General features: G+C 51.3%; 11 protein-coding genes across 11 annotated transcripts; 3 read left to right on the forward strand and 8 right to left on the reverse strand.

The window, feature by feature from the left end:
- Positions 1-46: 46 nt before the first annotated feature.
- N7459_007117 (Zn(II)2Cys6 transcription factor domain-containing protein) lies at positions 47-1,650 on the reverse strand (the record flags this gene model as incomplete). Its single annotated transcript, XM_056946285.1, has 2 exons — positions 47-1,523; positions 1,583-1,650. The coding sequence occupies 2 exons, from the start codon at positions 1,648-1,650 to the stop codon at positions 47-49; spliced, it is 1,545 nt and encodes a 514-aa protein (XP_056798284.1).
- Positions 1,651-2,322: 672 nt separating this feature from the next.
- N7459_007118 (uncharacterized protein) lies at positions 2,323-3,214 on the forward strand (the record flags this gene model as incomplete). The annotated part of the gene is made up of 2 exons (XM_056946286.1): positions 2,323-2,608; positions 2,751-3,214. Coding segments are annotated over 2 exons (750 nt in total), but the record flags the coding sequence as incomplete, so codon positions are not given.
- A 498-nt stretch (positions 3,215-3,712) lies between these two features.
- On the forward strand, positions 3,713-5,041 carry N7459_007119 (HNH endonuclease signature motif containing protein; the record flags this gene model as incomplete). The annotated part of the gene is made up of 5 exons (XM_056946287.1): positions 3,713-3,852; positions 3,914-4,101; positions 4,161-4,438; positions 4,486-4,656; positions 4,724-5,041. The coding sequence occupies 5 exons, from the start codon at positions 3,713-3,715 to the stop codon at positions 5,039-5,041; spliced, it is 1,095 nt and encodes a 364-aa protein (XP_056798286.1).
- A 1,337-nt stretch (positions 5,042-6,378) lies between these two features.
- Positions 6,379-8,539, reverse strand: N7459_007120 (Mg2+ transporter protein CorA-like/Zinc transport protein ZntB; the record flags this gene model as incomplete). The annotated part of the gene is made up of 4 exons (XM_056946288.1): positions 6,379-6,681; positions 6,737-7,192; positions 7,246-7,734; positions 7,811-8,539. 4 exons carry the CDS (start codon positions 8,537-8,539, stop codon positions 6,379-6,381), a joined length of 1,977 nt encoding a protein of 658 aa, XP_056798287.1.
- Positions 8,540-8,888: 349 nt separating this feature from the next.
- N7459_007121 (Mg2+ transporter protein CorA-like/Zinc transport protein ZntB) lies at positions 8,889-11,172 on the reverse strand (the record flags this gene model as incomplete). Its single annotated transcript, XM_056946289.1, has 5 exons — positions 8,889-9,503; positions 9,566-9,735; positions 9,787-10,186; positions 10,233-10,272; positions 10,364-11,172. The coding sequence occupies 5 exons, from the start codon at positions 11,170-11,172 to the stop codon at positions 8,889-8,891; spliced, it is 2,034 nt and encodes a 677-aa protein (XP_056798288.1).
- Positions 11,173-13,711: 2,539 nt separating this feature from the next.
- N7459_007122 (uncharacterized protein) lies at positions 13,712-14,778 on the reverse strand (the record flags this gene model as incomplete). The annotated part of the gene is made up of 2 exons (XM_056946290.1): positions 13,712-14,484; positions 14,571-14,778. The coding sequence occupies 2 exons, from the start codon at positions 14,776-14,778 to the stop codon at positions 13,712-13,714; spliced, it is 981 nt and encodes a 326-aa protein (XP_056798289.1).
- Positions 14,779-15,139: 361 nt separating this feature from the next.
- Positions 15,140-17,980, reverse strand: sey1 (dynamin-like GTPase SEY1; the record flags this gene model as incomplete). The annotated part of the gene is made up of 4 exons (XM_056946291.1): positions 15,140-15,438; positions 15,498-17,242; positions 17,302-17,751; positions 17,835-17,980. The coding sequence occupies 4 exons, from the start codon at positions 17,978-17,980 to the stop codon at positions 15,140-15,142; spliced, it is 2,640 nt and encodes an 879-aa protein (XP_056798290.1).
- Positions 17,981-18,412: 432 nt separating this feature from the next.
- On the reverse strand, positions 18,413-20,706 carry N7459_007124 (uncharacterized protein; the record flags this gene model as incomplete). The annotated part of the gene is made up of 3 exons (XM_056946292.1): positions 18,413-20,256; positions 20,338-20,577; positions 20,634-20,706. 3 exons carry the CDS (start codon positions 20,704-20,706, stop codon positions 18,413-18,415), a joined length of 2,157 nt encoding a protein of 718 aa, XP_056798291.1.
- An 809-nt stretch (positions 20,707-21,515) lies between these two features.
- N7459_007125 (translation elongation factor Tu) lies at positions 21,516-22,961 on the reverse strand (the record flags this gene model as incomplete). Its single annotated transcript, XM_056946293.1, has 3 exons — positions 21,516-22,374; positions 22,445-22,707; positions 22,767-22,961. 3 exons carry the CDS (start codon positions 22,959-22,961, stop codon positions 21,516-21,518), a joined length of 1,317 nt encoding a protein of 438 aa, XP_056798292.1.
- Positions 22,962-23,433: 472 nt separating this feature from the next.
- On the reverse strand, positions 23,434-24,123 carry N7459_007126 (putative translation initiation factor IF3; the record flags this gene model as incomplete). Its single annotated transcript, XM_056946294.1, has 1 exon — positions 23,434-24,123. One exon carries the CDS (start codon positions 24,121-24,123, stop codon positions 23,434-23,436), a length of 690 nt encoding a protein of 229 aa, XP_056798293.1.
- Positions 24,124-24,532: 409 nt separating this feature from the next.
- Positions 24,533-26,320, forward strand: N7459_007127 (guanosine diphosphatase; the record flags this gene model as incomplete). The annotated part of the gene is made up of 3 exons (XM_056946295.1): positions 24,533-24,794; positions 24,868-26,203; positions 26,263-26,320. The coding sequence occupies 3 exons, from the start codon at positions 24,533-24,535 to the stop codon at positions 26,318-26,320; spliced, it is 1,656 nt and encodes a 551-aa protein (XP_056798294.1).
- Between the last annotated feature and the right edge of the window lie 430 nt (positions 26,321-26,750).

The following is a 26,750-nucleotide window of genomic DNA, read 5'->3' on the forward strand; positions in this document are numbered from 1 at the left end:
ATGGTTCTCGTAGATAATATTCTAGGAATTACAATTGGTCGCAATATCATTTAGAATCTTCATCAAGCGAGATAATTCTTTGCTGCTTTCGCGGCTTCTGCCCGGGTTCCAGGGTCTGATACCTAATGGTCGCATGCCTCTGATCATCCGATACCTCAAGGGACAATTCTTGCACACGTCCTGACGCCTGAAAATCACACGCCAAGGTATTCACCTCGATCTCGAGCTGAAACTGTTGTTTGATAAATATCACTAGCAGACGCGAATCCCAGAGTCCCTCTCGGTGAGGCCACGACTCAAGCAAACCCAAGGCTTGCAAGCGGAGATTGAAGTCGTGGCATTTCAAACAGACGAAGAAAAGGGGAGAGATGATGCCCATGTCTAGTAAAAGAGTCGGCCGAGAGGCGGGATGGCTTTCTCCCAGGAAGCTGTCGGAAATCCGTTTGGAGAGATGCAGCATTTGTTGAAAGTAGTTCACGTAGTCATCAAAGACAGAGCTGTCTGTCCCGCACAATGTAGTCTCGAGCAGGATTGAAAATGTGATATAATGCAAGTGAATCAGATCCAGCCCGCGCTGCTCTTTTCGGCTCTTACGAGATGGATCCCGTGTTTCGTACAAATGAAAATATTGTTCAAATTTGAAAAGCTGTAGCCTAATCTCAGCTTGCTGTCGTGCTAGGTCCGGTTGCTGTTCGGGGAGACGCTCCTCGAGAGGAACAGTGTACGCGGCGGCCAAAAGGCGAACAACCTGGGCCAGTATTCGATCTAAGGCTCCGCGAGCCTCTGATGGGGTTTGGAAGCCTCGACGATCATCAAAGCCCGAGCCTTCTGACGAAATTGCAGAAGGCGGTAGGCCGTAGAAGACGGATTGAGTTTCGAAGCGTGCCATGGTTGCAAAAAGCGACCGTCCCACCGCATCAATACCGCTGGAATTGGGAAGCGTCTCTTCCACAATGGCAAGACCTTGCTTCAGATGTAATAAACCCGGGTCATATTGTCCGCGCATCAGGTCGAAAGCCACAAACAGCAGGCAGCAGGTCAGGATGACTTCTCGCAATTTCGGGTCTTGCGAATGTCGCCGCTCATTTAGCGCGGCCAGAGATCGACCATATTGATTGAGGGCAAATCGATGATGAGCCAACGTCAAGTTCTCTTTGGAGAGAGGCGCTCCCCGTAGTTCCGAATCCTCGTGCAAGGCACTCAGGGCCACAATGGCGTGATTGACGGCCCGTTCCGAATGGCTCATGGGGAGAATAAGATCCGTCCATAAGCGCGAGTCAAAATACCCAGTCAAGCTGGGCACTGTCAGGCACTGGAAGAAGGCAAACGCGCGGTGCTCCTCCACATTCCCTGCGGGAAGATTGCCGTTGATGCGTTGCAGAGTCAGAGTTGGACTGGTCCAGCGCAGGTCCCGTTTACCGAGTTTCGAGAGGCGGACAGCGTCGAAGCCCTCACATTTCCACCCGGCTGACTTGCAGTTCTTGCACCCACCGAGCGTTTCGTCGCATTTGATGCGTCGAGTCCTGCAACGCGTGAGCTCGCTCCTAACGAGGCCTGGGTTTCCTTCTCCTCGAGTACGTACCGGCATGCCTGGCAGCCCGTTCGAGACCGTTTTGTGAATGCCTTTTTTCTTGCCTGCATAGTGGTCATTCCGGAGAGGCGATAAAGTGATGCGATGACAAAGAAGATTACTTCTGTTCAGCCTATTTATGTCAAGAAGGCAGCGTCCACGAGTTGGAGCTGAGACGATATTGTGTCATGTTGGCTGCCTGATCGTCCGCTTGGAAGGCTATTCGTCCCTGCGCTCAATGTTAAATATAGTATTCGTTTATGATTGAATCAAAACCGCAAAACCGACCGAATGGTAAACCAGCAGGAGAGATAAACCTATACTGGAAGAGGAAGACCCGGGAAGAACGGATAGACCGTGTGAAATGGGAGGGGAGAGGAGGAAGGAAGAGAGGTCGACAGACTGGGATTCTCGCCATCTGGATGATTTCACGCTGAGCCGACCGATCTGCAGTCACGAACAGCCAATCACCGTCGGCACTCGTCATCTCGGCGGGGAGACGGACCGAGGTCCACACGTGACGGCTGAGTCAGTGGTTTGAGTACTAACGAGTGTATCGAGGCTCGCCGGCAGGCGTCAGATCATTAGGCGTAGGAGTGGGCCCGCCAATATCTCGGATTCGGCAGCATTATGATTCCGATCTTCTACGCCTAGTGAGCTGGAACCCGAATCAAGACAGGTCGCCAAGTCGTTCTCGGTAGACAAATTTGACTAACCCGATTTGAAGGCGGTGAAATGGGTCCACAACTGAGAGTCCACCTGGCGAGAAAACTTCCCCACTCTCAAGTTACATCAACAACCAATCATGGCTCCCAACTCAAAGCGCCAGCGATCTGTATCTCCGTCTGCTTCGGCCCCTCGTCGAAAGTCATCACGACTTGAGGCGATGGCTACAAGCTTTCCTCAGCAGCAACAGAGAGGGTTGTCAATCATATCTACTGACACCGAGTCTTCCGAGACTTGGCCGTCCTTGGCAGCTAGAGCGACGGAAAGAATATCAAAATACCAGCCCGAACATCGAAACCACGAACAGATACAGTGATGTGCCATAAGTTTTTACACCCCTGGCCCACCGCCCCTATAGACCGCCTACCTATAACGCGTACTATAGGAACACGCTAAAAACCCACGCGTGCCTTACGTATAGGTTTATAGCTTTTAACCCCTATTTTCCTGTCAGATTCTCTCAAAATCTGTCAAATCCTGTCAAATTCTCTCTTTTTATACCCCTTTATACCTATGGCACGCAACAAAGAGCTTACACCAGCTATTCGGGAGCGAATATGTGAGCTACATGCTATTGGGTGGGGTTATAAACGCATCCATAAACGATACCCTTGGATTCCCTTGGCTACTATTCGATATACTGTTAAAAAAGAGCCAGAGCGATGTGAGTGTATATCAAAGCCTCGATCTGGCCGGCCACGCAAGCTAAACGAGCTTAATAAAGAGCGTATTATGTACGCTATCCAAGACAACCCAAAGATTACACGTGAAGATTTACTCGCTGAAGTTGACAATAAAGTCAAATATCGATTAATCTTTCGACTTTTAAACGCAGATAATATGCGGAAGTGGCGATGCAGCTGGCGTCCTTATTTGACTGAGGAAAATGCTCTAAAACGACTTCGTTGGGCAATTTGATATCAACACTTTGCCCCTGAAGATTGGGCCCGAGTCTTTTAGTCAGATGAGTGTACTGTTGAACGTGGAATTGGTATTCGCTGTGAATGGTCTTTTATACGCCTAAAAGATCAGCCAAAAGAACGTCAATGCCAAGGTCTTCCACAACGTGGGAAACAAGTTAAACAGATGTTTTAGGCTGTATTCTTAGGCAGTATACGTCGAACTGGACTTATCCTATTATTTGGAGATCCAAATTCTGAGCGTGGCGGTATTAATCGCTTTGTTATTGAGGATTTATATCGCTGAATCTTGCCTACCTTGATGAGAAATGAAGATGGGATTTTTTAGCATGATAATGCACCAACACATACTGCATATGTGGTCCGGGATGCTTTAGCTGAGATGGAGATCGAGGTTATGGAATAGCCACCTTATTCACCAGATTTGAATCCTATTGAGAATCTCTGGGCGTTGCTTAAAGCTAAAATCTATGAGCTTCGACCTGATCTTTTACATATGGCGAATAATGATCAGACTAAGGAGATTTTAGTGGCTACTGCACAGCAGGCATGGGATGAACTAGACATTCAGCACCTACAGCATCTATCAGAGACTATGCCAAACCGTGTGCGGGCGATTATCGAGAGCCAGGGTTGGTATACACCATATTAGCTGAATTCATGGAAGTTTTCTGGCCGGCAGAATATTATGTAATAGGGGTGTGGGTCCCGAGGGGTGTAAAAACTTATGGCACATCACTGTACTTCAACCTTCCTTGAACGCTTTGGTCACGTGGTTACCTGCAGGCGGCCGGGAATCCGTGGCGAGAGATATTGTGGATGCGACTACGGATAAGGCTCTTTACGATGTCTTTCATAATCTACTCACTGGCCTTGCGATGCCTAGTAAGTCCAGGACATATGGTATGGAGCAATAGGAATCACTAATCGATATTTGAGGGTAGTGAAAGCTCGCACCAAACAGCCATCTATCACAGACTCGCCGCAACTCAGACGGCAGGCAAATGTCGAGGCTGTAGCCACAACACTTGACAAGCCAGAAAGTCGTGATCCAACTTTCGGGGACCTTTGTCTCCGGCGTGATGGCAATTGCTGCGTCGCAACCGGTCAAATGAACACTGACTACTGGGAGACGATTGGGTGTCCAGACGATATCTATTTCGGGCCTACTGAAGGCGCACATATTATTCCATTTTCTTATGCATCATGGGACAAGTCATCGGTAGTATATCCTAGGTGTACAGAGCCTCATGTACTGACAAATACTAGGAGCCGCCACATGATAGCGCAAGTGCATGGGCGGTGCTCTGGCGCTGTTTCCCTCGTGTTCGACAAGAAGGCTTACGAGTTGATACCATCAACAGCCTCTCAAATGGAATAACACTACGAGATTCTGTCCATCGCGAATTCGGGAAATTCTCTATCGCTTTTAAGCCTACCGTAAGTAGCTACCAGCGAAGCATGTATACTATTATTCAGTATTATTAACAGTGAGATGTACAATTAGGATGATGATGACACATATGAAGTCAAGGTCTTCAATCGATTCCCAACACTCGAGAGGCAACTCCTTCCTGAGAGTGGCCATATGGTATTGAAGAAAGCAGATGATGCGCAAGACCTAGACCTCCCTAATCCGGCCCTTTTAGACTGCCATTACAGACTTGCGGAGATCCTGAACGCATCAGGGATGGCAGAGGTGATTGAGCGGAATTTTCGGCGATGGGAAGACCTCAAAGGCACTTGCAATTTACTCAGAGAGGATGGCGGTACGGATATTGGGGCTTTTTTATACGCTGGCCTGTGGGAACGTGTTATGGGATAAGAACATGTGGCAGTTTGTTGAGGAAGATTCCCCTGGATCTCCTTCAAACATAGCATCAAAGAATCCAGAGAATGCCGCCTTCACGCCTATCTCCCTCCTCCAAATCTCCGGCCAGTCCGTTCGACGGTTTCCCCATTTTTGGTCCGACAGATCCTAGCCCGGTTCAATCATCGTGGGCCCGGATGGTCGCCGTTTTGAGAATGAAGTGGCCCCCTAGTAGCGGCCATACGCACCTGCGCAGATTGGTATAGGGATGGCGCTACCATGGCCGTATCCCATTTGGAACGTGAGGCGACGCAAGTATCTAGTGTCGGTATCGGTGTCAACCTTGTCGGATTTGGCAGATCGAATTGAAGTACCAAGAGACGCCCTGGAGGAAACGGTGAGGCAGAAGAATGCGTTCGCAACCACAGGCAAGGGTCTTCAGTACGACCGTGGTGGAAATGCCAACGACCGTTTTCTCAGAGATTCTACCGTGCAGCCGAATCCAAACCTGGGCAAATGTGAGAAGGGGCCATTCTATGCATTATACATATGTCCTGGAGATATCAGCGCGCTCTATGGCCTGGCGACAGACAACGATGCTCAAGTTCTGGATAGGAATGGCCATGGCCATTCCTGGGCTGTATGCGGTGGGCTGTGACCAGAATTCCGTGGTTCGAGGAGCATGTCCCGGTGCCGGATCAAATTTGGGACCAGCAATGACCTTTGGCTACAGAGCAGGTTTGAAGCTGGCCGACAGCACCAAAGCCTGAACCACGTCGGCAGACGCAGACGAGTGCAACGGCCATCAGCACACCATTCTGGGGCGAGACAGCGGATCTATCAATTCAGCGAGAGACCCTTCTATCAAATACTTATCTCATATGCTTTGATCCTTATTCCAGGAAATTGAGTAAAGCCAAAGGATGTTCGGATTTTGGAAGGGTTGGGCTTTTGGTGGATGAAAGAGAAGAATAGTCACAGCAGGGTGTCTAGGCTCGTTCGACTTGTGGACGGCCTTCGAGACAGACCTATCACTATGCCATTCAACCCTCTCCGTAAGTGGTGAAGCCAGAATCTCCTCAGATACACTAAAAAGAGTCTCAATCTTCCCCTGAATCGAATGATGATCCAAAGGGAAAGCAGCAGACATGTGGTACTTGGCAGAGCGATGATCCAGAATAAGCTCTGATTGAATGTACCATTACGGATATCGACACTATTCATGCCCAGGTAGGAGGTCACAAATGACAGAGGCAAGAAGATCACCGTCACAACGGTAAAGACAATGATTGCTTTGCTGTTAGACTCCTTTCGAACTTCGATCATAGACCGGAGCTATCGAAATTGCTAAATTAGAGAAGGGAATCGAGTCTTGGAACTTCAGTAGGACAACTCACCAGTCTCGAAGTTTTCTCAGCCAGATCCTCAAGCTCTTGTAGGTCGTGTTTGAGTTGCTTGATCCGCTTTCGACTTTGGTGGATGCTTTGCATACTCGTCTGATTCTTTGAATGTTTGAGAATGTCCCATATCATCCGCATCTGTTGCAGAACCCTCAGTTGTTGATCAAGGACAATATTGACAATTCCGAGTTCTTCTCTGAGCTGTTGGATCTGTTCAAAGGTCTCGGGATTTGGAGAACTCCGAGCTTGCATTTCCTATTCTACAGTAAGCGCGCCGTGCCGTGATCTCATAGTGATAGCCCCATCTCACCAAGCGTGATATGTGCTCTCGGTAAACCTGCAGCAAACTGAATTCTTTTTGGTTTTTCGTCGTAAAATGTGGGTTTCCAGTTGGAGCACTCGCCAAGCGTTCAACAATAAATGTCGTGATATCCCGGGCATGGACTTTCCTGAAGACTTTGGCTTCACTATAGTCCCCAGCATGAATCATGGCAATGAGCTGATTCCTGCTGATTAGAAGGGCCTCGTTTATCTTTTCTGCCTTGAGTTGCAGCAGGTGCCATTTGGGACCGTTTGTATCTCCAGCCCCACTGCAGGCGCAGATGTAGAAAATGAGCATGTTGAAAACGCCTTCTAAGGCCTTAGGGAGATAGTATGTTGTGGACTGTTTGTCGCGGTTGCTGGACACACCGGCATGGATATGCCTAAGACTTTGGCAGAAATAAGACACAACTTCCCCAACTTGGTCCAGGTAAGAATCGGAGAACTATTAGGCGTGTCAGCATGGGAAGTCTTCTGATGTGCAGCATGGCAACCTACATCATCGTTCGCAAAATTCATCAGCGCACCCCAAAACTTCTTGATAAGCCAGTACTGATCCATGGTTTGGTACTCTACCGGGACAAACGCATCGAGGATCTCCAAAGCGCTCGCAATGACCTTTTGCTTCTTGGACCAAACAGCTATCATGTTTGCCACTGAATCGAGTCCGTCATAATGAATCAATGTGCTGTCGATCTTCTCGACCTGTGCAAGGACATCTGATCTTGAACATCCGAGAATCTCGTCCACAAATTTGCGCTCCAGAGGGCTCTTGTCCAGAGTGCGTAAGGCTTCAATATCTCGTTCTTCTAAGATCACACGGATGATTCTGTCCATGTGTCTGTATTGCTCCGGAATCCCGTCGAGAACTTGCGATGAACTTGTCGGAAGACCATCAATTGTTTCGGGTCTCCAGGTAAAAATAGGAGCGATTCCTGTAGTCTCTGACGCATCCCTCTCCTTGAGCGAGCCCTCACTAACGACACTCTTCTTATATCAGTGCCGGTTAGCTACTGTCGGTCCATTCGCCATATACTAAGAGATATAAACCTCCTAAACTCACCGCCGTGGTCCAGGCATCATTGAAGTCCTGATAGGTAAAAGGGTTTGCTCCCTCGTGGTTGTCACCTGGCTTTTCTGATCCTTCATCATCAACCCCAGGGACTATGTAGTCAAACACATTTATCGCTGTAGGAATGTGAATGCTCCCACTCTCCGATTCCTCTTTTGCGGCCTGGTACGCATCTATTGGCAGTGTGGGTAAATTTCCACGTTCTTGTTTCGAGCCGTTGATATCATGTTCCTGGGTGCGACTCTTTACTCCTTGTTCATCTGCTGAGAAGGACGCTGTACTCCCTTCTGCCGTGATACGCGCATCTTTCTCATGCCTATCCAAATCTTGTATGACTGACGATAAACTGGAAGGTCGAGGTTCATGAGAGATGCAGCCCGATTGATGATCTGAATCGAGGCACGAAAGAGGCTGGGATTGCATTATGCCTTTTCGCATTTCCATTGATTGTTGCAATTCGTCAGATGAATTGGAGTTTGAGTCTGTCGGCCAGATTTGGTATGATTCATCTTTGACCCAGGGGGGACGCAGGTCATAAGCGCGATCTTTTGTCTCTGAATCTCCTTCTGAGTTAGCATAGGGCTTGGACGGGTATAGGCTATCATCATCCACATCCTCGACATAGCTCTGTAGGTTTTTGATATTGGACGGCTGGCTTTGCGATGCTTCTATCTTTTCCGTCTCTTCTGTAAAGTCTTTCACATCTGCATCCGGCGGCATATATAGATGTTGCGAACTAGGCGACGAAGGGGACACAGAGACTTCGTCTACCTTAGTCCAACCGAGCTCGTTGTCAGAACTGAAAGAATGCTGAAGACTCGTCGATCTAACAGATGCGTCGATACCCAAGGTGCTTGTCGTTGGTAGAGACGACTCAACGAGTATAGGACATGGAGAATGAGGTTCTTCTTGGATATATATTTCTGATCTTGTGGTCAAAGGCCGTGGGACCACGGTTCTCTCAGAGCTTCCTTCTTGGGATGAAGGAGCTGAAGCACGGGCAAAAGTTTCAGCTGGTGCATGAAGACACGGAGCTTGTTTGAAGAGAACGGTTAGTAAAATATGGGGTTTAGCCGACCATATTCAGTGCCGTTGGCTCACCAGATGCTGCGAAAGAGATGTTCTGCGAATAAGCTCGGGGATTTCTGAGAGTGGGATTGGAACGGGGAGAAGACAGATGTGCCATGGGAAGTGTGTCTCTCTCCCCATGCGGGGAAGCAGTACTGGTATATGGATATCCAGGCATCGAATGAGGTCGACGGGAAAATGTGCCCCGAACATTTCTGATCGAAAACGAAGAAGCAGGCGGGTCAGCATTGCGAGTTTGCAACTGAAGTCTTGCGAGCAGAGGCGGTGGAGGTAAGGTGTATTCGACCTGCAAATTTCCAGTCTGTGCAGTAGCTCCTAATTCTGGAGGATAAGCTGGTAAAACCGGTGGTGGAATTTGTATTATAAGGCGTTGAGCATCAGCCAGGGCCTGCTGTGAAGGGTCATGCTGCTTTGGAATAATGCGGATGACGATATCGCCTTGCTCGCCCTGGCGCACAACTTCCGGCCAGTTTTTCTCGGAGACAGGCTCGTTATCGAGTAGAAGATCATACTCCTCTTTCCAAGAGTTCTCCAGGAAGGGTTTGTACATCGGGCTTTCGGATCCTAGAGCCCCGGCAAACACTTTGATGAATTCCTTTCGGGTGAAAATTCCGCGTAAGCACTAATGTGGCTTATCTGAGAATACTATAAACTTACAAACCATGTTTCGCATTCTCCCATAGGTAGACAGTATTGCTTCTCTTCAAGGTCCACCAGGCGGATCTGGAATCCGCCAGCAGCCGAACGTGAGCGGAGAGCCTTTTCAAGGACGATGTGGTCTCCTTGGAGGCCTTCAATGCCTGTGGGACCCATACTCAGAATCAAACCTAGATAGATCTTCAGAATCGGTGTACACCCAAGCTCTTAGGAAGATTCACCTCCGTTGATGAGAAGCATCCATATCTGCGGTACATGAAGTGCCTCAAGGGACTCACGAGCAGCGCAGACAATCTGATTTGTATCCCGCCACTCGGTGGATTCGAATGAGTAATGAAATTGAAGGAGACTTCTCACGGGGTGTATGGTCGCTACATCTGAGTCCCTTCTAGGGTGCAGCGGCTCCAGAGACAAGTAAGGGAAGCTCAAAAACGCAACGGAATATTCTTCGGTCGACTCGTTTTCCTCGTTGTGGTTGCTCTCGCCGACAAATGTCAGCGCTGTAGGCTCTAGATATTTTCCGTGGACATACGGTCTCTCATAGTGCTCTAGTCTCTTGAACAAGGAGAAAATCAGAGCGCTGGTTGCATCCGGAATGTCTTTGAGTCTCAAAGCTTCGATCTGCCATTTTTTAGCTAGATAGCGGAACTGATAAGCGGGTCCATACCTCTAATGACTTCAGACTCATCGAATCACTCTGTAAATGACTATTTATATTTGTGTTAGCTAGAGGAGACCCTCGAAACCTGTATAATGCGTCACTCGCTTGGGGATTGCGAGTGAGGTACCTGGACTTACATCCAGCGGATTTCAGATTGCGGCAGAACAGTTTCGTCGTCGAACGTCAAGATTGCAACATCACTGGTTCCATCTTCCGGCGCAGGAACCAATCGTGTTTGAATGATCTCATACTTCTCAGACGCCGGTTTATTTTCATGATAATTGAATGTTGGATGACGAGGGAAACGGTTTTTGATACTTCCTCCATCGTCTTCGCCGTGAATGGGCTGAGGAGAGATATTGATAACGTGATGCACCTTGCTCTTTTGTTCATCCGATGCATCTGCCAGATATCCTTGGCCATTGACGGTACCAACGCGTCTTTGCGCCTGATCTGAACGGGCAGTCGGTTCGAAGCTGGGACCGATAGTTGCTGGCTGAGGAAATGAAGATAACGGCGGCCAGTAGTAAGGGCCACCGGGAGAAATCGAATATGGGACTGAGCTAGTGGGAAATTGGGGAAAGTATGAGCCGGATGGGATCCCAGGTATCGATCCGGATCTAAAAGACGCCGATTGGCGTCCAAAACCGGAGTAAGATGGTTCTGACGGAGGATAAGTGCGCTGACGTCGACGGTGACTGCCTCGGCGCTTCCTGCTCGATCTGTCTTTGCCAGGTGGGGACAACGGGGAGGTCTGGCCATCTTCCGGTTGCAGCTTGGGACTTTGCTTCCTAATGCGAAAAGAGCTTGCTGACCGTCGCGACGGAGATCTACTCGAAAACCGAAGCGTGCGGCTTCTTCGGTGAGCGTCGCCGCCGTCTGGAGGTGGCATGGTGACAAATTCCAAATCCGAGGATTGATTTGGGTCAGAATCGGCCATTTCCATGCGTGACACTACATGTGCCAGAATTTGAAGAAAACTGGAAGCCAGCACCAGCTAGACCGTGCAAGGAACGGTGCCAATTTCAGGTCAAAACGTAGGATAATTCCTTCAGGGACCCCGCACTCTCCAACTCCTCAGCCGTATATCAGCCACCGCTGCCATTTGAGAGAGGGAAATAGCTGCAGGAAGCTTGCATCGTCTCGCCTAGTTTTGCCTGCATTTCTGTGTGGATGCATGTTAAGACGACATGTGAAGCGTAAAGGGGCCCCACTGTTCGATGTGTTGGCACCAACAATGCCGTTCTCTGGATACTCTCTTGCGCCCTTCCCCTCCTGCTCCCGTACTTTGTGACGGCCGAGCATCAGGATCTGGTGATATGCATAGAAAATCAAAATCGCGGTCGTCGTCGTTGTTGTTGTTGTTGTCCGTTTCCTCCGTGTCGATTGTCTCCGTACAGATAAGGTTATACCCGGTGGATAGCGAGATTGACCTGAATATATCGTGAATGGGCCCATTTATGTCGATCCAAAAGGGGGAGAGGGCCCTTGAGCGACCCAGTCTAAACCATCGAAAGTGATGAGCGCTTGCAAATTCCCCTCTGCCTCCGCGATTTGCGCGTCACTGCTCTGGTAGGCCTGGGTTTTGACCTATCCTGTTGATGTCATTGCCCTGATGTCGCTGGCCAAAATTTGATTTTGAATGGAGGTAGATCTAGAGTAGGATTCTTGTCAGTACGCTCATAGGGCGGGGGAACTGCCAGGCACACATGCGTCGAAATGTTCACCCCCGAGGTGATGGTAATACAACAATTTTGAAGCTTTGTCGACGTAGATTTGACCTTTCCCAGAATCCAATACACGAACGGCCGCATCTTGAAAGATTCTGGCGCTGCGAATGACTGGCCCGGCGCTGCAGGTCGGCTCTCAAGGATCCACACTCGACGATCGAAATCTGGATTGTTAGCCTTATGTCTTCTGCGATTGCTGAGCCAAAGAAGCGACATATATGGTTTCAAGGGACGAAATGGTCACTCCACCGAAGAGATGGCCTTTGAGATCCACAAGGTGGCTCGGTGCATATTTGACCTGCTGCAAATCTGCCAGCAGAAGAGAAGGAAACGAGAGAAGCAGGAAAGGCAACAGCGCAGATTTGACTGCACAAGACGCGGAGGCCTGCCATGTTCAGTCACCTGATGTACCATTTGCTATGAAAGATCTTGCGATGAGCTACAGAGAACGAGAGAGATTGCAAAAGGCCAGAAGGAACATCCTAATAGTTGACTGAACAACGCCTGCCCTTGGAGGATCTCGGGTGTCTGAATCACTTTGGTCATAAAGTCAGTTTCTGTCCTGATAAGACTTGGTCACATCGAAGAATAAACCCATGCTAGAATAAATTTTGAACTAGAGTCAACGTATGCATTCTGAGGAATAGAAGTCAAGCAGATGGGTAATTCACACAACATATCATCTCAACCACGCCTCCTGATGGTTGGATACAAAAGTCAAACCCCGGCAAAATCACATTTCATCCATACTGGGTTCTCGCTCCGCCTCGTTGGGAAGTTTGGTGCTTTGCTTTCTATCTTTGGGCTTAGCAGGATCCTTGGGGAACAGGCTCTCGTGGATATCAGCCATATGCTGTTCAGTGGTGGCCTAAAAGTCTCAGTGTCATGAACGTAACGATCCATATCTTGCATATAGGCAAGACAGTCACTCACGGTATCACTCTCTGCTGAGGCCTCGCTTACTACTTCTTGGCCCCGTTTCTGGAGGAACTCAGGGGCCAAGGGCGATGCCTCGAAATCATCAGGGAACGCCGTGGTGACGTAAACTGAGAACGGCCCAAAGGTTATTCATCTGCGATACCAGCAATTAACTGGTCATGGCGTACAGTCTTCATTGCCCTTCATGTCAGAGTGTGCGTTTCCATGGACGGATGCCCGCGTTAGTTGGGTAACCGGGCACGCGGAGGGTTTCAGGAGCTGGCGTCGGATCAGAGCTGGAAACATGATGTGAAATTAGTAGAAAATCAGATATTTGATCGCACATATGCCATCCAGAGAGCCCCTCGGGAGATCGCCCAATATATACGAGGGCATCCGGGGAAACCAAGGTCATGATGATGTCAGTCATATGACCCCCAGGATGAATATTAAAAAGCTCCAGTAATATTCGGACCCAGGGAAGTGGAAGTCTGGTTTGGAAATGGCATTTCCGAGCTGCGGAATTTGGGATTGGCGGCAAGGCAGCATGATTGTGGAGGTGGCAAGTTTACATCCGCGGAGCCGTGGTAACCACACCCCGATGTGGCAATATCATTATCGTCTAGATTCAACAACCTATGGATATAAGGTGCAACAGCACAGGTTCCAAGTTATACTGCTGTTGGGCCCCTTAACACAAAAGAATGAGAAAGAGATCCGGGCTAACACCCTAGAGGTTCCTAGTATTGGTGAAGAGAGGTTCATTTGTTTTATACGAGAACACTTCACTCTCTGGGCAGAGACGCCACGCAATTGTATCAGATATAATCTACGCCTCTAGAAGATTGCCATACAGTTCGGCGGGCTCGAAACGCCGCGAGCACAGTTCAGCGGACTACTCGAGACGAAGAAACTCCAACGACCCAGACGCTTACACGTAGCAGCCAGTTCTTCCAGATCAAACATCTCCCCAATCGGCACTCCCCAGCCCGCCAGCAGGTGATGGTGCAGATCAAACTCAGGCTTCAAGGGCGGGAAAACCTCAAAGCTAACCGCGTCGGAGGCAACAGCTGCAAAGTGATTATCCCACATGAAACGCAGTACGCGCTCACTCTGCTCGATGCCGGCATGCTTAGGGCTCGCTTGTTGGCTGTACGCGACGCGCTGGTCAGTCGACATCGCAGACCAGGTGCCCGGCAGACCGACGCGCAGGAAGAAGATATCGCCCTTCTGGAAAGTGACGTTACACTCGCGTGCGATTTCGTGCACTTCATCCAGGGAGATCATCTGCTGGCTCAGGGCGTTGACGCTGATGCCCTTCTTCTCGGCGTAGGAGACGTAGTCGATCAGCACGCCGCGCCCGGCAATACCTTTCTTCGCCCAGAAGCCGATGCCGATGCGCGGTGAGTCAGTGTCTTTGATCTCTTGCGCAGTCGTGCCACCGTAGAAGACCCGACGGTCTGGATTCTCCGGCGTGGGCGCGGGTGCATTGTGGTGGCGGAGGCCGTCCCATTGCGAGGATTGCTGTGGGTTGAAGTGGTACTCGTCGTCAAAGGCAACGCCCTCTGCGACCCATTTGATGCGGTGCTCGAATGGCTTGCGGCCGAACCCTGGGTTTGCGGACGTGGTGAGCATACACGTCTTCGCTCCGCGTCGACTGTTTTGCTCTACAAGGGCGCAGCAGGGGCGATCTAACCTGGTGGGCTCAGATTTTCGATGTCCCAATTCAGGCACACACGCTCGCCGGTCTGAATCTGAGTGCGCGCCGCATCTGCGACCACGTCTGGGGTGAGGAGTCGCAGCATGCCCAGGCCCTCCTCCTCGGAGCCTGCAGGCGCAGGCCAGTACCGGCGCTTGTCGGGAAGGTCATCGAACTTGTCTGGAAGAAATGGTGCGCCAGTCATGATCGTAATCGGGCCGTGGTGCGAGAGGACAAGGCAAACGGGGTGATAGAGACAGGCAGAGGAAGAGCAGCGTGGGGTGGCTATATAGTCGCAGTGCTTCCCCCACGCAGTCGGAGCAAGTCCGGTTGACGTAGCAATGACCCCGCAACTCCCAGGCGAAATGGGCGACCTTGCTGAAGCCAGACAAGCTTTGGATGATCTAGTGTATAGGGCTTGTAGTCAAGATGTATCCATTCAATCGTGTAATACACACCCCGATGCTGGGGTCAATGCCAACGCTATAACGATTCTACCCCAGAGAACAAAAGCGTACACGAATGGGCTGCAGTGGAGCAAAAAAAAAAAGGGCAGATATCAAAATTTACAGGTCATCCAGGTCGTCGCGGGCCTTCGTGCTCCCCTTTCGCAGGTCGGCCATCTCATACTCCTCCTTGCGACCCGGGGACCCAGCACGATCCGAGGCCGACATGGCGATGGCTTGTCTGCCTGTATCGGAGGACTCGAGAAACTCGCGTAGGCGGCGCTTGCCTTCCTCAATGGCTTGCTGCGACGCAGCCTCGGTCATCTTAAGGATGGGACCCCATAGGTTGAGCTGGTAGGTGACATAGGCACCGACAGCACACACAAACAGCAAAAAGAAATATGCTGGGTTGCGGAGTACTAGACAGGTAGAGGGTTAGCAACGTCGTGGGACGAAAAGAAGCACGGAATACACTCACCGGCGATGATCTCATTCCAACCCAGAGCAAGCAGCAGACCGTAGAAATACAACGGCACCTGGGTCATGCCACCGATGGCACTCCGCTTGGCCTCAACGTAGACACCGTCTGCCGCCTTCTTGAAGCGGACGGTGAGCTCCTGACGCTTCGCATCACCCAGAATCGTCATTTCTTCCTCCAAGCTCTTGCCCTCGTCTTCATCCACCCCACCAATAGGAGGGAGGTCTTCCTCATCCGCCGAAGTCGCCGAGCTAGGGGTGTGTCCAACCCACCGATCGAGCGGAGGCGGAGCAGAGGTCTCATCCAGGCGGAAACGAGACAGAAGAGGGATGAGGGTCAACGTAGACTCGCGAGCGCGAGTGTAGACACCTTCGATGTCGTCCGTCGGCCGCCAAATCCGAGGCACGCCAGCCTCGTCGTATCGGAACTTGTCCTCGAAGTTCTCGCGCAATTTCAGAAGCAAGTTACCCTCGATCATCTCCTCCTCGATCTTCGCCCGCAGGACACCCCACGACTTGCGACGCAGACGCCACAGCCCAACATCGACCTCTTCCAGGCTAGCATCGAAGCTGCTAGCTCGATCCGTGAATCTCCGTTCAGCATCGAGAACAGTCTCGACAAAGACGTTCCATACTCGATCCCAGAATGCCTTTTCAGTAGGCTTCTCTCCGTTCTCAGGAGCGCCGCCACCGGCACGCCCAGAGCCCAGGCTGTTGAACTCGATTCCCACCGATTCGCCCAACCGAGATTGAACCCATCGCTCCACGCGACTCGCCAGGCGTCTCATTTCATCCCGTCGCAGACGAGCGCTAACCTCGGCCAACTCTTTCTCATACAGTCCCAGTTCTTGTTTATAATTGCTCCATGTAGTACCCTCCACCACCGTCGAGCGAGCGACCTCCTGGAACTTCTCCAGCGAGACCTTCGTCTCCTCGTTGACGATTTCAGCAAAGTCATAGTTGCCGCCCTTCTTTTGGCCCGACTTGACCGCATTGGTGACCGAGTCGCTGAAATCACGGATGCCCGACTTGTGCGCGGCCGAGAGCTGGCCGTGGAAAAGTGCCTTAAGGCGGGTGTCAACCTTGCTCTCCAGTTCAGCCTTCTTGCGCTGGTATACGCCCTTATGATACCGGCTGGCCTCAGTTTCGAAGCCCTTCAAAGTCTTCGACCGTGCAGACCGCATAGCCACACCCAGACCGCCAAGCACCTCTGGGGCTCCGAGCCGCACAGTCTCGGCCTGCTTATCCTCGAATGCAACCATTGCCTCATCAAACCCGATGATCACCTCCCGCAGGATCTCATCACAGCGGAACTGAGCGAGCAGTTCCTGCTGTGTCGGCAGATCCAGGTCTTTGTTGTTGACGATCTGATCCCAGATCCCTTCCGCATAGTGCGAGAAACCATCAGCCGGGATGCGCCGGTGATACTCAGGCAGGAATACCCCTCCTTCCGAGAACTCTCCCTTGAGTGCATCTCTCTTCGGGTCCCTGTGTCCCTCGCGGAAACGCAGCCCGAGCTTCTTGGTCTCCGTCACAAACTGGTCTGGTTGATAGCCTTTGTGCGGGAGGCCGTAGAACTGGAAGTCGAAGTAATCGTGGATGGTCGAGTTTTCCAAGCCGGCAGGTTTGGAGATCGTAGCCCAGAGGCGCGACAGATCCTCCAACAACGTCTTTTGGAGATTCTTGAGCGGGGTGGTGCCGATAAAGTCACGGATAACAAAGAACAGAAGAGATCGATGAGTGGTACTAGAAAGCGGTTAACACCCGCGTGGGAACCGAGAAAGACGAATACAGCCAATACATACTTCTTATCCTTCAGGAAAAGCTGCAGATTCACCTCAAATACCGTCTTGAGCAGTCCCATGTTGGCTCCCTGGTACAACCCCACCTGGTGCTCCCAGATGTTGACAATGAGCACCTCACTGGTCGCAAGTGCAAACAAAGCACTCTTGCGCTCAAAATCCTGGTCCTCGCCTCGTTCGCGGCCGTCCGTACCTTCCACGTCCATCACCAGAATGTTGTCCGCCATACGCTCGGCTGCGCCCTCCTGGCCTTGCTTCTTGTTCTTGGACAACCAGATACCTTTTGTTGTTTGCCTCCTTTCCAGCTCGGACATGACCGAGAACTGGGTCCCGAAAAGGTTGTTGAGCAGAGTGGACTTGCCGGTCGACTGCGAACCAAACACGGAGATGAGGTGGTAGTTGAACCCGGCCGGTGTGACATCTTCGAGCGAAAGATACTTGGATAGATTCGGACTGCAGAGGTCATAGTCAGCAGCTGTGTACAGGAAGTGCAAGCTGTGCGACGGGCAAACGCAACCATGGGAGGTGCATCGTACTTGAACTCCTTATTCTCATCAATGACCTGCACGCCATGCTCATAAGCGGCCAAGTCGGTGTGATCGCCGATCGTGGCGAAGTGGCCATTTCCCATGACAGGAGGCGCCGTAGGGTTCCTGCCCAGTCCCGACGGGCGTTCAGCCATGGTGAGTGTTGTTGTTTTCTCGGAGGTGTTGTTGTGGGGACAGATCACCGAAGGAGTGGCGAGAACAGGGAGAAGCGGGAACTAGGAGGTTGGGGGGGGGGGGGGGAGTGGATCAGATCGAGTTACGCAAATCGACAGCACCGACAACGTGAGACTCGGATGATCACAGGATGAGGTCGAAAGATCCGAGGTCGACGGAGCTAAACTTGGCACCAGGCCTAGGCCGGTTACTTCTCACCTTTCACCTGGTTGCTGGGGGCGCTCTTACATAAGGTTGCTGCTCCAAGAACCAACCTTAAGCTTGGAACCCGGGGAACTACATCTGCATCGGCCGCATTGGAAATATGACATGCTATTCACTATTAACCCACTATCCAAAGCTGTAATCATCAAAATGATAATAAACAAATAGGGGTATTTTCAAAATCAAGTCTACTCCGTTGGCAACATCGAATTGTCAAACCAGTTCAAGCCCCAGCCTTGGTCCAGGCCGAGGTCGACATTTGCGTTCGGCCACATATACTGCCCAAAGTCGTCAAATAGTCCCGTGAATGCATTGGACTCCAGACCTATGAATGGGCTTGCCCTGGCACCGCCTGGTTGAGCTAGCGGTGGATATGAGTAAGTTGTTTCCGTGGCCGAATCTCCAGGCAAGCCGTCAGTGCGCGTGCTTGATATCCCGTCGGGATCAGACAGTGGTGGGGTATAGAGTTGATCGGGACTATGATTTGACGATGAGGTGCATGATACCAATGGACTTGGAACGCCGGCGTTCTGGGGTCTTACAAAGGCGCCTGCGCCCACGGTGATAGTGCCGAAGTAAGGCACGGAGATCTGGCAACTATTCGTCATAGACCACCGCTTTTTGTCCGCCCTGGAATCGAAGATTGCACCGAGAATCTTAGATGACTCTGCGGCCACGGAGCCACCACTCTCAGACGAGGCCTTGCGAAGGATTTTCACCACTTCCCCAACCAATCGCCAGTCTTGTTCGTCTTGTTCTTGGCTATGACCGGGAGACTCCTCAGAGTAACCATTTAGATGAAGAATGAGAAGCATCCCCATCGTAAACGATAGGAAATCGATCATCTTGCAAAGGTAGGTATGAGTGATTTCCCGAAGCACCTTGTACAGAGCCAGCCCTTCCCGAGCAGATTGGACCGCCGTCTGATGGCAAAAGCTGAACCGTGGATCACGGGGATACTTCAGCATGAGAGGCATGTGTAGGAGGGTGCGGAGGAATTTCGGCATGAAATGCAAAGGAATCCGCTCATAGAATTGTTCGCGTTTTTCACCAGGTCCAAGTTCAAGACCCAGGAAGCTATTTGGCAGGGCTTTCCAGGCGTCCTCGAGCTCTTGATCGAGTCGCAATGTCGTCTCAAGGCACATGTCTGTCGGATTTTGATTTCGATCAATCATGTGTCCGGTGATCACACTCATGCGCAACATGTACTGCTCAGCAGCGGACTGTGTCTGATTCAAGCGCCGTTCGACCTGGGGCAGATAATAATTGTCGACTACCCCATATGGAATACCGAGAATTAAACTGATAGAGCGATCCGATGTGCACAGAGAACACCAAATCTTTAATCGTCTTTCAAACAACATGTCAGATGGCTGAGGAACTCGCGTTGACAGATGCATCCCAGCAAGATGTGCAAACTCAATCGCGCGACGGTTGACTAGCCAGGACTTACGAAGCCGGCCTTCGTTCAAATGGAACTTGGAGAGGAGCATCTGACACTCGATGCCTGGTAAAGTAGCCGCAAAGTCATCATCCCGAACCACCAAGCGATCGACGGCCTCGGTACAACGGGAGGCGAATTCTTGAGGATCCAGAGGAACTTGCAACTTGCTGAAATCAATTATCGATGGAGATTGAACAACACTCATGGAGAGACACACCAGCGCCTTGGCGATGTCTGCGGGCGCTACCAGACTTCCATGGGGGTCTTCAACTGTACCAAAGGCACTTCCAAGTTCAGGGAAATTCTCTTCCCACACACACCATAAATTCGCACCTTCATTTATAATTGTCGCAACGTCCTTCTTTGGGGGGAGTAAGGACAGAAGCTCTGCTCGCACCACTCGAGCCTTCGGCGACGTATCACTCACTCCAGCGAACTGGTCGTTGCTAGAGGAATCATCGCGGCGGCGGACACAGAAGTTGTCGAAGAGCTGCATTACCGGGGCATTTTCGATGCGGTTGCTTGAAGGCCCCAGCCTGTCCGACTCAATTGATGCTGGTGAGAGATTCGCAACAGGTGCGTTGCTCGCTATGCAATGTTAGTAACCACACGAAAGCATTAAAGATACACAAAGGTTAACCCTAGTCAAATCTTCAGCTCGATACTCACAGGGCGAACTAGTCGCCGTGACCTGGTCCAACCGTTTGACCAGATCTTGAACGACATTCTCAAGATGAGCCACCCGTTCTCGGAGGCTATATCTCTGCTCGGCCTGGTGAAGACCCAGAGTGCTATTGAGGTCCTCCGAGCCATGCTCTTGATCGATACAAGTTGAACCGCGCAAATGACATTCAGTGCAGGCATCCGGACGATCGGAGTCGAAAGTGCACCGGATCTTGCGACGTCGGCCTGTTGGCGAGCTCAGTACTGGCACATTGACGCGTAAGATATGTTAGACAACACACATTCAGTGCAGCTCTTGGTACCCTTTCGCATCTTCTTGCGCGGCGGGCCATGAGCGTCTGTCCAGATGTCCATGGTGGTTTGATCCTAGGAGCTTTCTAGATCGGATTGAACATGTGCTGATCCCCGTGCGCCATTCAAGGCAGGTGTCCAAAACAAGGCACCGCCAGTTCCTCACACGATTAGTCTGCAGCACTCGTCGATTGTAAGGTGTAACAACCTTCCGGCGGCCGAAATTCTTCCACGAAAGGGATGTCAGATAAGAAAAGAGAAGAGCACGGAGATGGTCTTGTTAGATGTACTCTTGGGGGCGACCCCCGGTATGGGTCGTGTCAATAAGGCCACCCAGGGCGTAGGGAACCACTTCCGCGGTTGTGTGCACTACGTACACACTAACGCCACTGCCCTGAAGTGTTACTCCCACACGACGGGCGAATCTGGCCCGAAAAATTCGTCCGTCGTCCGTCCAATCCGGCCGAACCACCAGCCAATCAATTGTTCTGAAGGTTGGCACCGCCGGGTCAAGTCGAGTTTGGTGTGTCTGGATATTCTCATTGTAAAGCCTACGTGGAAACCACTCTTTGATACGACGATAGAAATTCCAGAGATATCTCGAAAGTTTGGTATTTGGATTTAAGTCTTAATACATTTCCACGGGTGAGGGGAGAAGGTACAACAAGCTACATCTCCAAGACAGTAGAGGTACATGAACAGGATTCGAGCGAAAACTCCGGCTTACCCCCGGATCCCTTGGGTTGATCCACGCTTCGCGCGCTGTGAATATAGGATGGCAGACAAACAGTAGGACAGAGAGAGAAAAAGGAAAAAGTGTCATAATACAGGGACTGGGTGCGCGGTTCAGTCTTTGGCCAAGAACGGACCATTTAGAGCACACGGGTGATCAGACCGGTGGCGACAGTGCGGCCACCCTCGCGAATGTTGAAACGCTGGCCGGCCTCGGCAGCGACCGGGCGGTGCGTCTTGAGAAGCATCTCCACGTTGTCACCGGGCTGAACACGCTTGGACTGGTCCTCACCGGGGAAGGTGAGGTCACCAGGCTCATCGGCGGTACGCAGATAGACCTGGGGGCGGTAGTTGGAGCCGAAGCCAGTGCGGCGACCGCCCTCAGCCTCAGTCAGAACGTACATGGACACCAAGAACTCCTGGGCGGCCTTGGTGCTGTTGGGAGCGGCAACGACCATACCGCGGCGGACATCCTCACGGCGGATACCACGGAGCAGCAGACCCGAGTTGTCGCCGGCACGAGACTCGTCGCAGGTCTTCTTGAAGGTTTCAATGTCGGTGACCTTGGTCTTGATGGGCGCCTCAGAGCCACCGACAATCTCAACCTCGGTATCCTTCTTCAGGAGACCACGCTCGACGCGGCCAGAGACGACAGTACCACGTCCCGGGATGGAGAAGACTTCCTCGACGGACATGAGGAAGGGCTTGTCCAAGTCACGCTCGGGGGTAGGGATCCAAGTGTCAACAGCGTTCATGAGCTCGTCGATCTTCTCGGTACCGATTTCGGAGCGGCGGCCCTCAAGGGCGCAGAGGGCAGAGCCCATAATGATAGGGGTCTCCTCACCCTCAAAACCGTATGTGGTGAGAAGGTCGCGCATCTCCATCTCAACAAGCTCCAGCATCTCAGGGTCCTCAACAGCATCGACCTTGTTCACGAAGACGACAATCTTCTGAACACCGACCTGGCGGGCAAGCAGCAAGTGCTCGCGGGTCTGGGGCCTGGTAGACAAAAGAATATCAGCACAAATCCCCTTCTTTTCCTTCCCAGACTCCTCTATTTAGCTCTTACATCTGACCGTCCGAAGCAGCAACGACGACAATAGCGCCGTCCATGTTGGCGGCACCAGTAATCATGTTCTTAATGTAATCGGCGTGACCGGGGCAGTCGACGTGGGCATAGTGCCGGGAGTCGGTCTGGAATTCAATATGGGCAGACGAGATGGTGATACCACGCTTGCGCTCCTCAGGGGCCTTGTCAATCGCACCATACTCGAGGAAGTTGGCCAGGCCCTTGGAGGCCTGGTGCTTGGTGATGGCCGCAGTCAGGGTGGTCTATAGACAGCATATCAGTTAGACGTGCAGATGGCCGGATCATTAGAAGGAAATATTACCTTGCCATGATCGACGTGACCAATTGTACCAATGTTCACATGCGGCTTGGTGCGCTCGAAAGCAGTCGCCAGACCACGGGCAGCCATCTTGTCGCTGGCGAAGACATGGTGGACGGGGTTGACGGCGCGCGGACGCAGCAGGGAAGACCGGCTGCTGCGCGCAAGAAGGTTAATGGAACGAGAAATGCTCGACATCTTGCAACTGGGAAATCAAATGAACGATAGAAGCGCGGGAGCAAGAAGGACAGTCGATGGAACGAGGATGAGGGAGAATCAACACCCAATTTTTCCCTGGCAGGCGGCGCTTAGTCATCTATCAGCCAATCAGGGGCCGTGAATTGCGGAAGTACGCCTGTCATCAATGGTCTCCCTATATTTACACTTCGTACCTTGGTATTAGCTGCGATATGATGTCCTTGGGCAATTGACAGATGCAGGTGTATATTTTGGAAAAGGTGTTTATAGGAATAGTTGAGGTGGGCCGTATATTGCATCCAGAGTATTAGACCAAACAGACAACGTTTAGGTATCTCATCTAAGCAAGAGAAAGCTAGATGCTCCAATGCAATAATGCCATATAAATGTGATAGAATGCTTAATTAGTTACATTCCATGACTTCTTCGCAGCTATCCATTATATACAGAGTAGTCCATCCATCCAACACGCTCAATTCTCCTTCTTCACTGTGATTGTAACATGCTTGCCTGGTTCTCCCTCCATTGCCTTGACTTGGGTTCCTCCGGCATCCTTCGTGGTATTCAGCACGCTTTGCATAACCTGCTTAATCTCATCCACAGTTGGTGCACGCTTGTGTCTCTTTCGAGTCAGAACAATCTCCACCTTCCGGCCTTTCTCCAAAAAGGTAGTCAGCTGCTTTAGCCGATGGGCCAGATCATGAGCATCAATTGCCCAGTTCAGCTCAATCTGTTTGGTCTGTATCTTGCTCGCTTTTGCTGCTTTGGCCTTGGCCTTTTCGTTCTCCCGATACTCCATCTTGTTCAAAATCTTGCACACCGGCGGTTGCTTGGGAGCTCCTGGAGAGACTTGGAGAAGAAAGTATTTGGAGCGATCAAAGGAGGAAAGAACGTCCGAAAGTGGCGTTGGGGGCTCAAGGTCACCGTTTGCGTTCACCAGCTGTACGAATGGGGCGCGGATGGCTTCATCTTGAACCAGGGTTTTGGTGGCTTGTCGAGCATCGAGGCGAGCCAGACGGCGAGATTCTTGAAAATATCTCATCTGAAGACCAGTTTGAACAGGCAATGACTGCAGAGGTGTGATTTTGGGGATGTTGAGGGGTGCGATGAAGGTCTGGCGCAAGGCCTGCGCGGTAGACACGAGACCACGCAGGTGCTTCATGCTGACGATACCGGAGGAAAGGGAGGAACAGAGGTAGGAAATCAGAGCCGCAGGAGATAAGATTGAAATCCGGGGAGAAGTAGCCCCAGACGGTAGCAGACAACCCAGGCTGGAGGTGGTTGATGAAGCGCAGTATGCGGAAGACAGCCGGATACAGTAGGTGCAACGCCACATCTTGCGCCACGAACCGAAACCCCGACTCGCCATCTCCTTTCTCCCCTGTTTTCTTCCTACCCGTCTACTACTCCATTATCCTCGTTTCCATTCCGGACTCGTTTGGCGTTTCCGGAAGATCAATGGTGCTTCGCTTTTTGTCTCGCTCTTTTTAACCCGTCCTGTCGTTCACTCTTCCCCTCATCCCAACAGCGCCACCTGTCAGTTCGCTGCTTATCGCTTCGCGGTTGCTCGTATGTCGACTGGAGTCGACAACCAACAGCATCCCAGTCAGTTTATAAATCTGAGTTTCGCACGCCAACGCTCAATTTCTCGGAGCAACGGATCTGCCTTCCCGCGGTCGGTCGAGTCCGGTCGGGTATTTGAAAAACAACCCGCCAACATGGCACAGAGCCAAAGATCTCGGTATCTGAAAACCGCAGCCATTGTCGGCTTCGTCTTCATGGTACTTCTATGGCTATCGCCATCTAAGCCTGCCGTTTCCGGCTTGTCACAATGTATGTGCTCTGCCGCTACCGCAGAAAAAGAAAGACTCGGCATAATTGATTCTAATGTTTCATCTACAAAAAGCGCCTTCGACCGCCGGTGTTTCCACAAAGTGCACAAAGCCCCACGACCCCTCTAAGCCCCTGATCCAGTATGCGCTCATGATCGATGCCGGAAGCACTGGCTCTCGGATCCACGTTTATCGTTTCAACAACTGCGGCTCCACCCCGGAACTTGAAAACGAGGTGTTCGAGCAGACCAAGAAGAAGGAGGGTGGCTCTGGTCTCAGCTCCTACAAGGAGGATGCCGAGGGCGCTGCTCAGAGTCTGGACCCTCTCATGGAAGTTGCCATGCAGAATGTGCCCGACGAGTACAAGTCTTGCACTCCAGTTGCAGTGAAGGCTACCGCTGGACTCCGTCTGTTGGGCCCTGAAATGAGCAAGAACATTTTGGAGGCTGTTCGCCGCCGTTTGGAAACGGTCTTTCCCTTCCCCGTGGTGTCGAAGGAGAAGGGTGGCGTGGAGATCATGGACGGCTCTAACGAGGGTGTTTACGCCTGGATCACTACTAATTATCTTCTGGGCAAGATTGGTGGCCCTGACGAGACTCCGACGGCTGCTATCTTCGACTTGGGTGGCGGTTCCACTCAAATCGTTTTCCAACCTACTTTCGAGAACAGCAAGGCTGGTGGTATGCCCGAGCGCTTGGCCGAAGGTGACCACAAATATGAGCTGAAGTTTGGTGGCCGCGAGTTTGATCTTTATCAACACTCCCATCTTGGCTATGGTCTCATGTCTGCTCGTGACGCCATGCACAAAGTCGTTCTGGAGGCCATGTTGGCCAACAACAAGAACGACGTGTCATGGCTCAAGCGTCCCATTGTCAACCCGTGCATTGGTCCTGAAATGGAGCGTGAGGTGACTGTGAAATTCCCGGATGACCACCCTCTTAGTCCCCAGACCACCGTCACCATGGTCGGCCCGAAGGACCAGTCCACCGCGGCTCCTCAGTGCCGCGCAATCGCCGAGAAGATCCTAAAGAAGGAGGCTGAGTGCAAGCTGGCACCCTGCTCTTTCAATGGAGTTCACCAGCCCTCTCTTGAAAAGACTTTCTCTCGGGAGGACGTGTATATTTTCTCCTACTTCTTTGACCGCACTGCGCCTCTGGGCATGCCCTCTTCCTTCACCCTTGACGAGCTGCACCATCTCACCTCCACCGTCTGTGCCGGCCAAAGTAGCTGGAGTGTCTTCGAGGGTGTGGAGGGCGCTATGGACGAGCTTCGCGGCCGTCCGGAATGGTGCATGGACCTTAACTTTATGTTGGCTCTGCTGCACACGGGCTACGAAATGCCGCTATCCCGTGAAGTCAAGATCGCCAAGAAGATCAAGGATAATGAGCTGGGCTGGTGCCTTGGTGCAAGGTAAGAATATTTCCCCGAGTTCCTTTCTATTGGCAACAGACGCTAAATATTTTTTCCAGTTTGCCTCTTCTAAGCCAGGAGTCTGGCTGGACGTGCCGCATCAAGGAAGTCTCATAGACTAGGATGCGGTGCCTTGTTTAACTTTATTTCTTTTAATAATGTGGCTCGGCCTTATTACGTGATGGGTCCATGCATATAAATAGATACTCGACATGCCTGTTTGTGGTTTTCATCAATGTCTCCATCTAGAATTTTCTTTTCTTTTTTTACAATTCCTTTGGGAATTCGGCGATTTGCATAAAATGTATGAAACTTCATGTCTCTTCATTTCATTTGAATCATTTGTGGTCAGGACTTTTGTCTTAGAGTCCTTTGCGGGTATTTTCACGCCATCGGTGTCATCTTGAAAGTCGAGTATGTTCTCTTGTTGGCCCATGCCTTGAGGCGACCTCGGAGAATGGCGTATGGTTTGAGTGGAACTGAGTTCTACACCCAGGGAATTGCGTTACAAAGATGATTGAGCTGATTGGCCATGAATTGGCTCTGA

Source organism: Penicillium hispanicum (assembly GCF_028827665.1).
Source record: "Penicillium hispanicum strain IBT 35686 chromosome Unknown utg000006l_segment0_segment0, whole genome shotgun sequence".
NCBI classification, from domain to species: domain Eukaryota; kingdom Fungi; phylum Ascomycota; class Eurotiomycetes; order Eurotiales; family Aspergillaceae; genus Penicillium; species Penicillium hispanicum.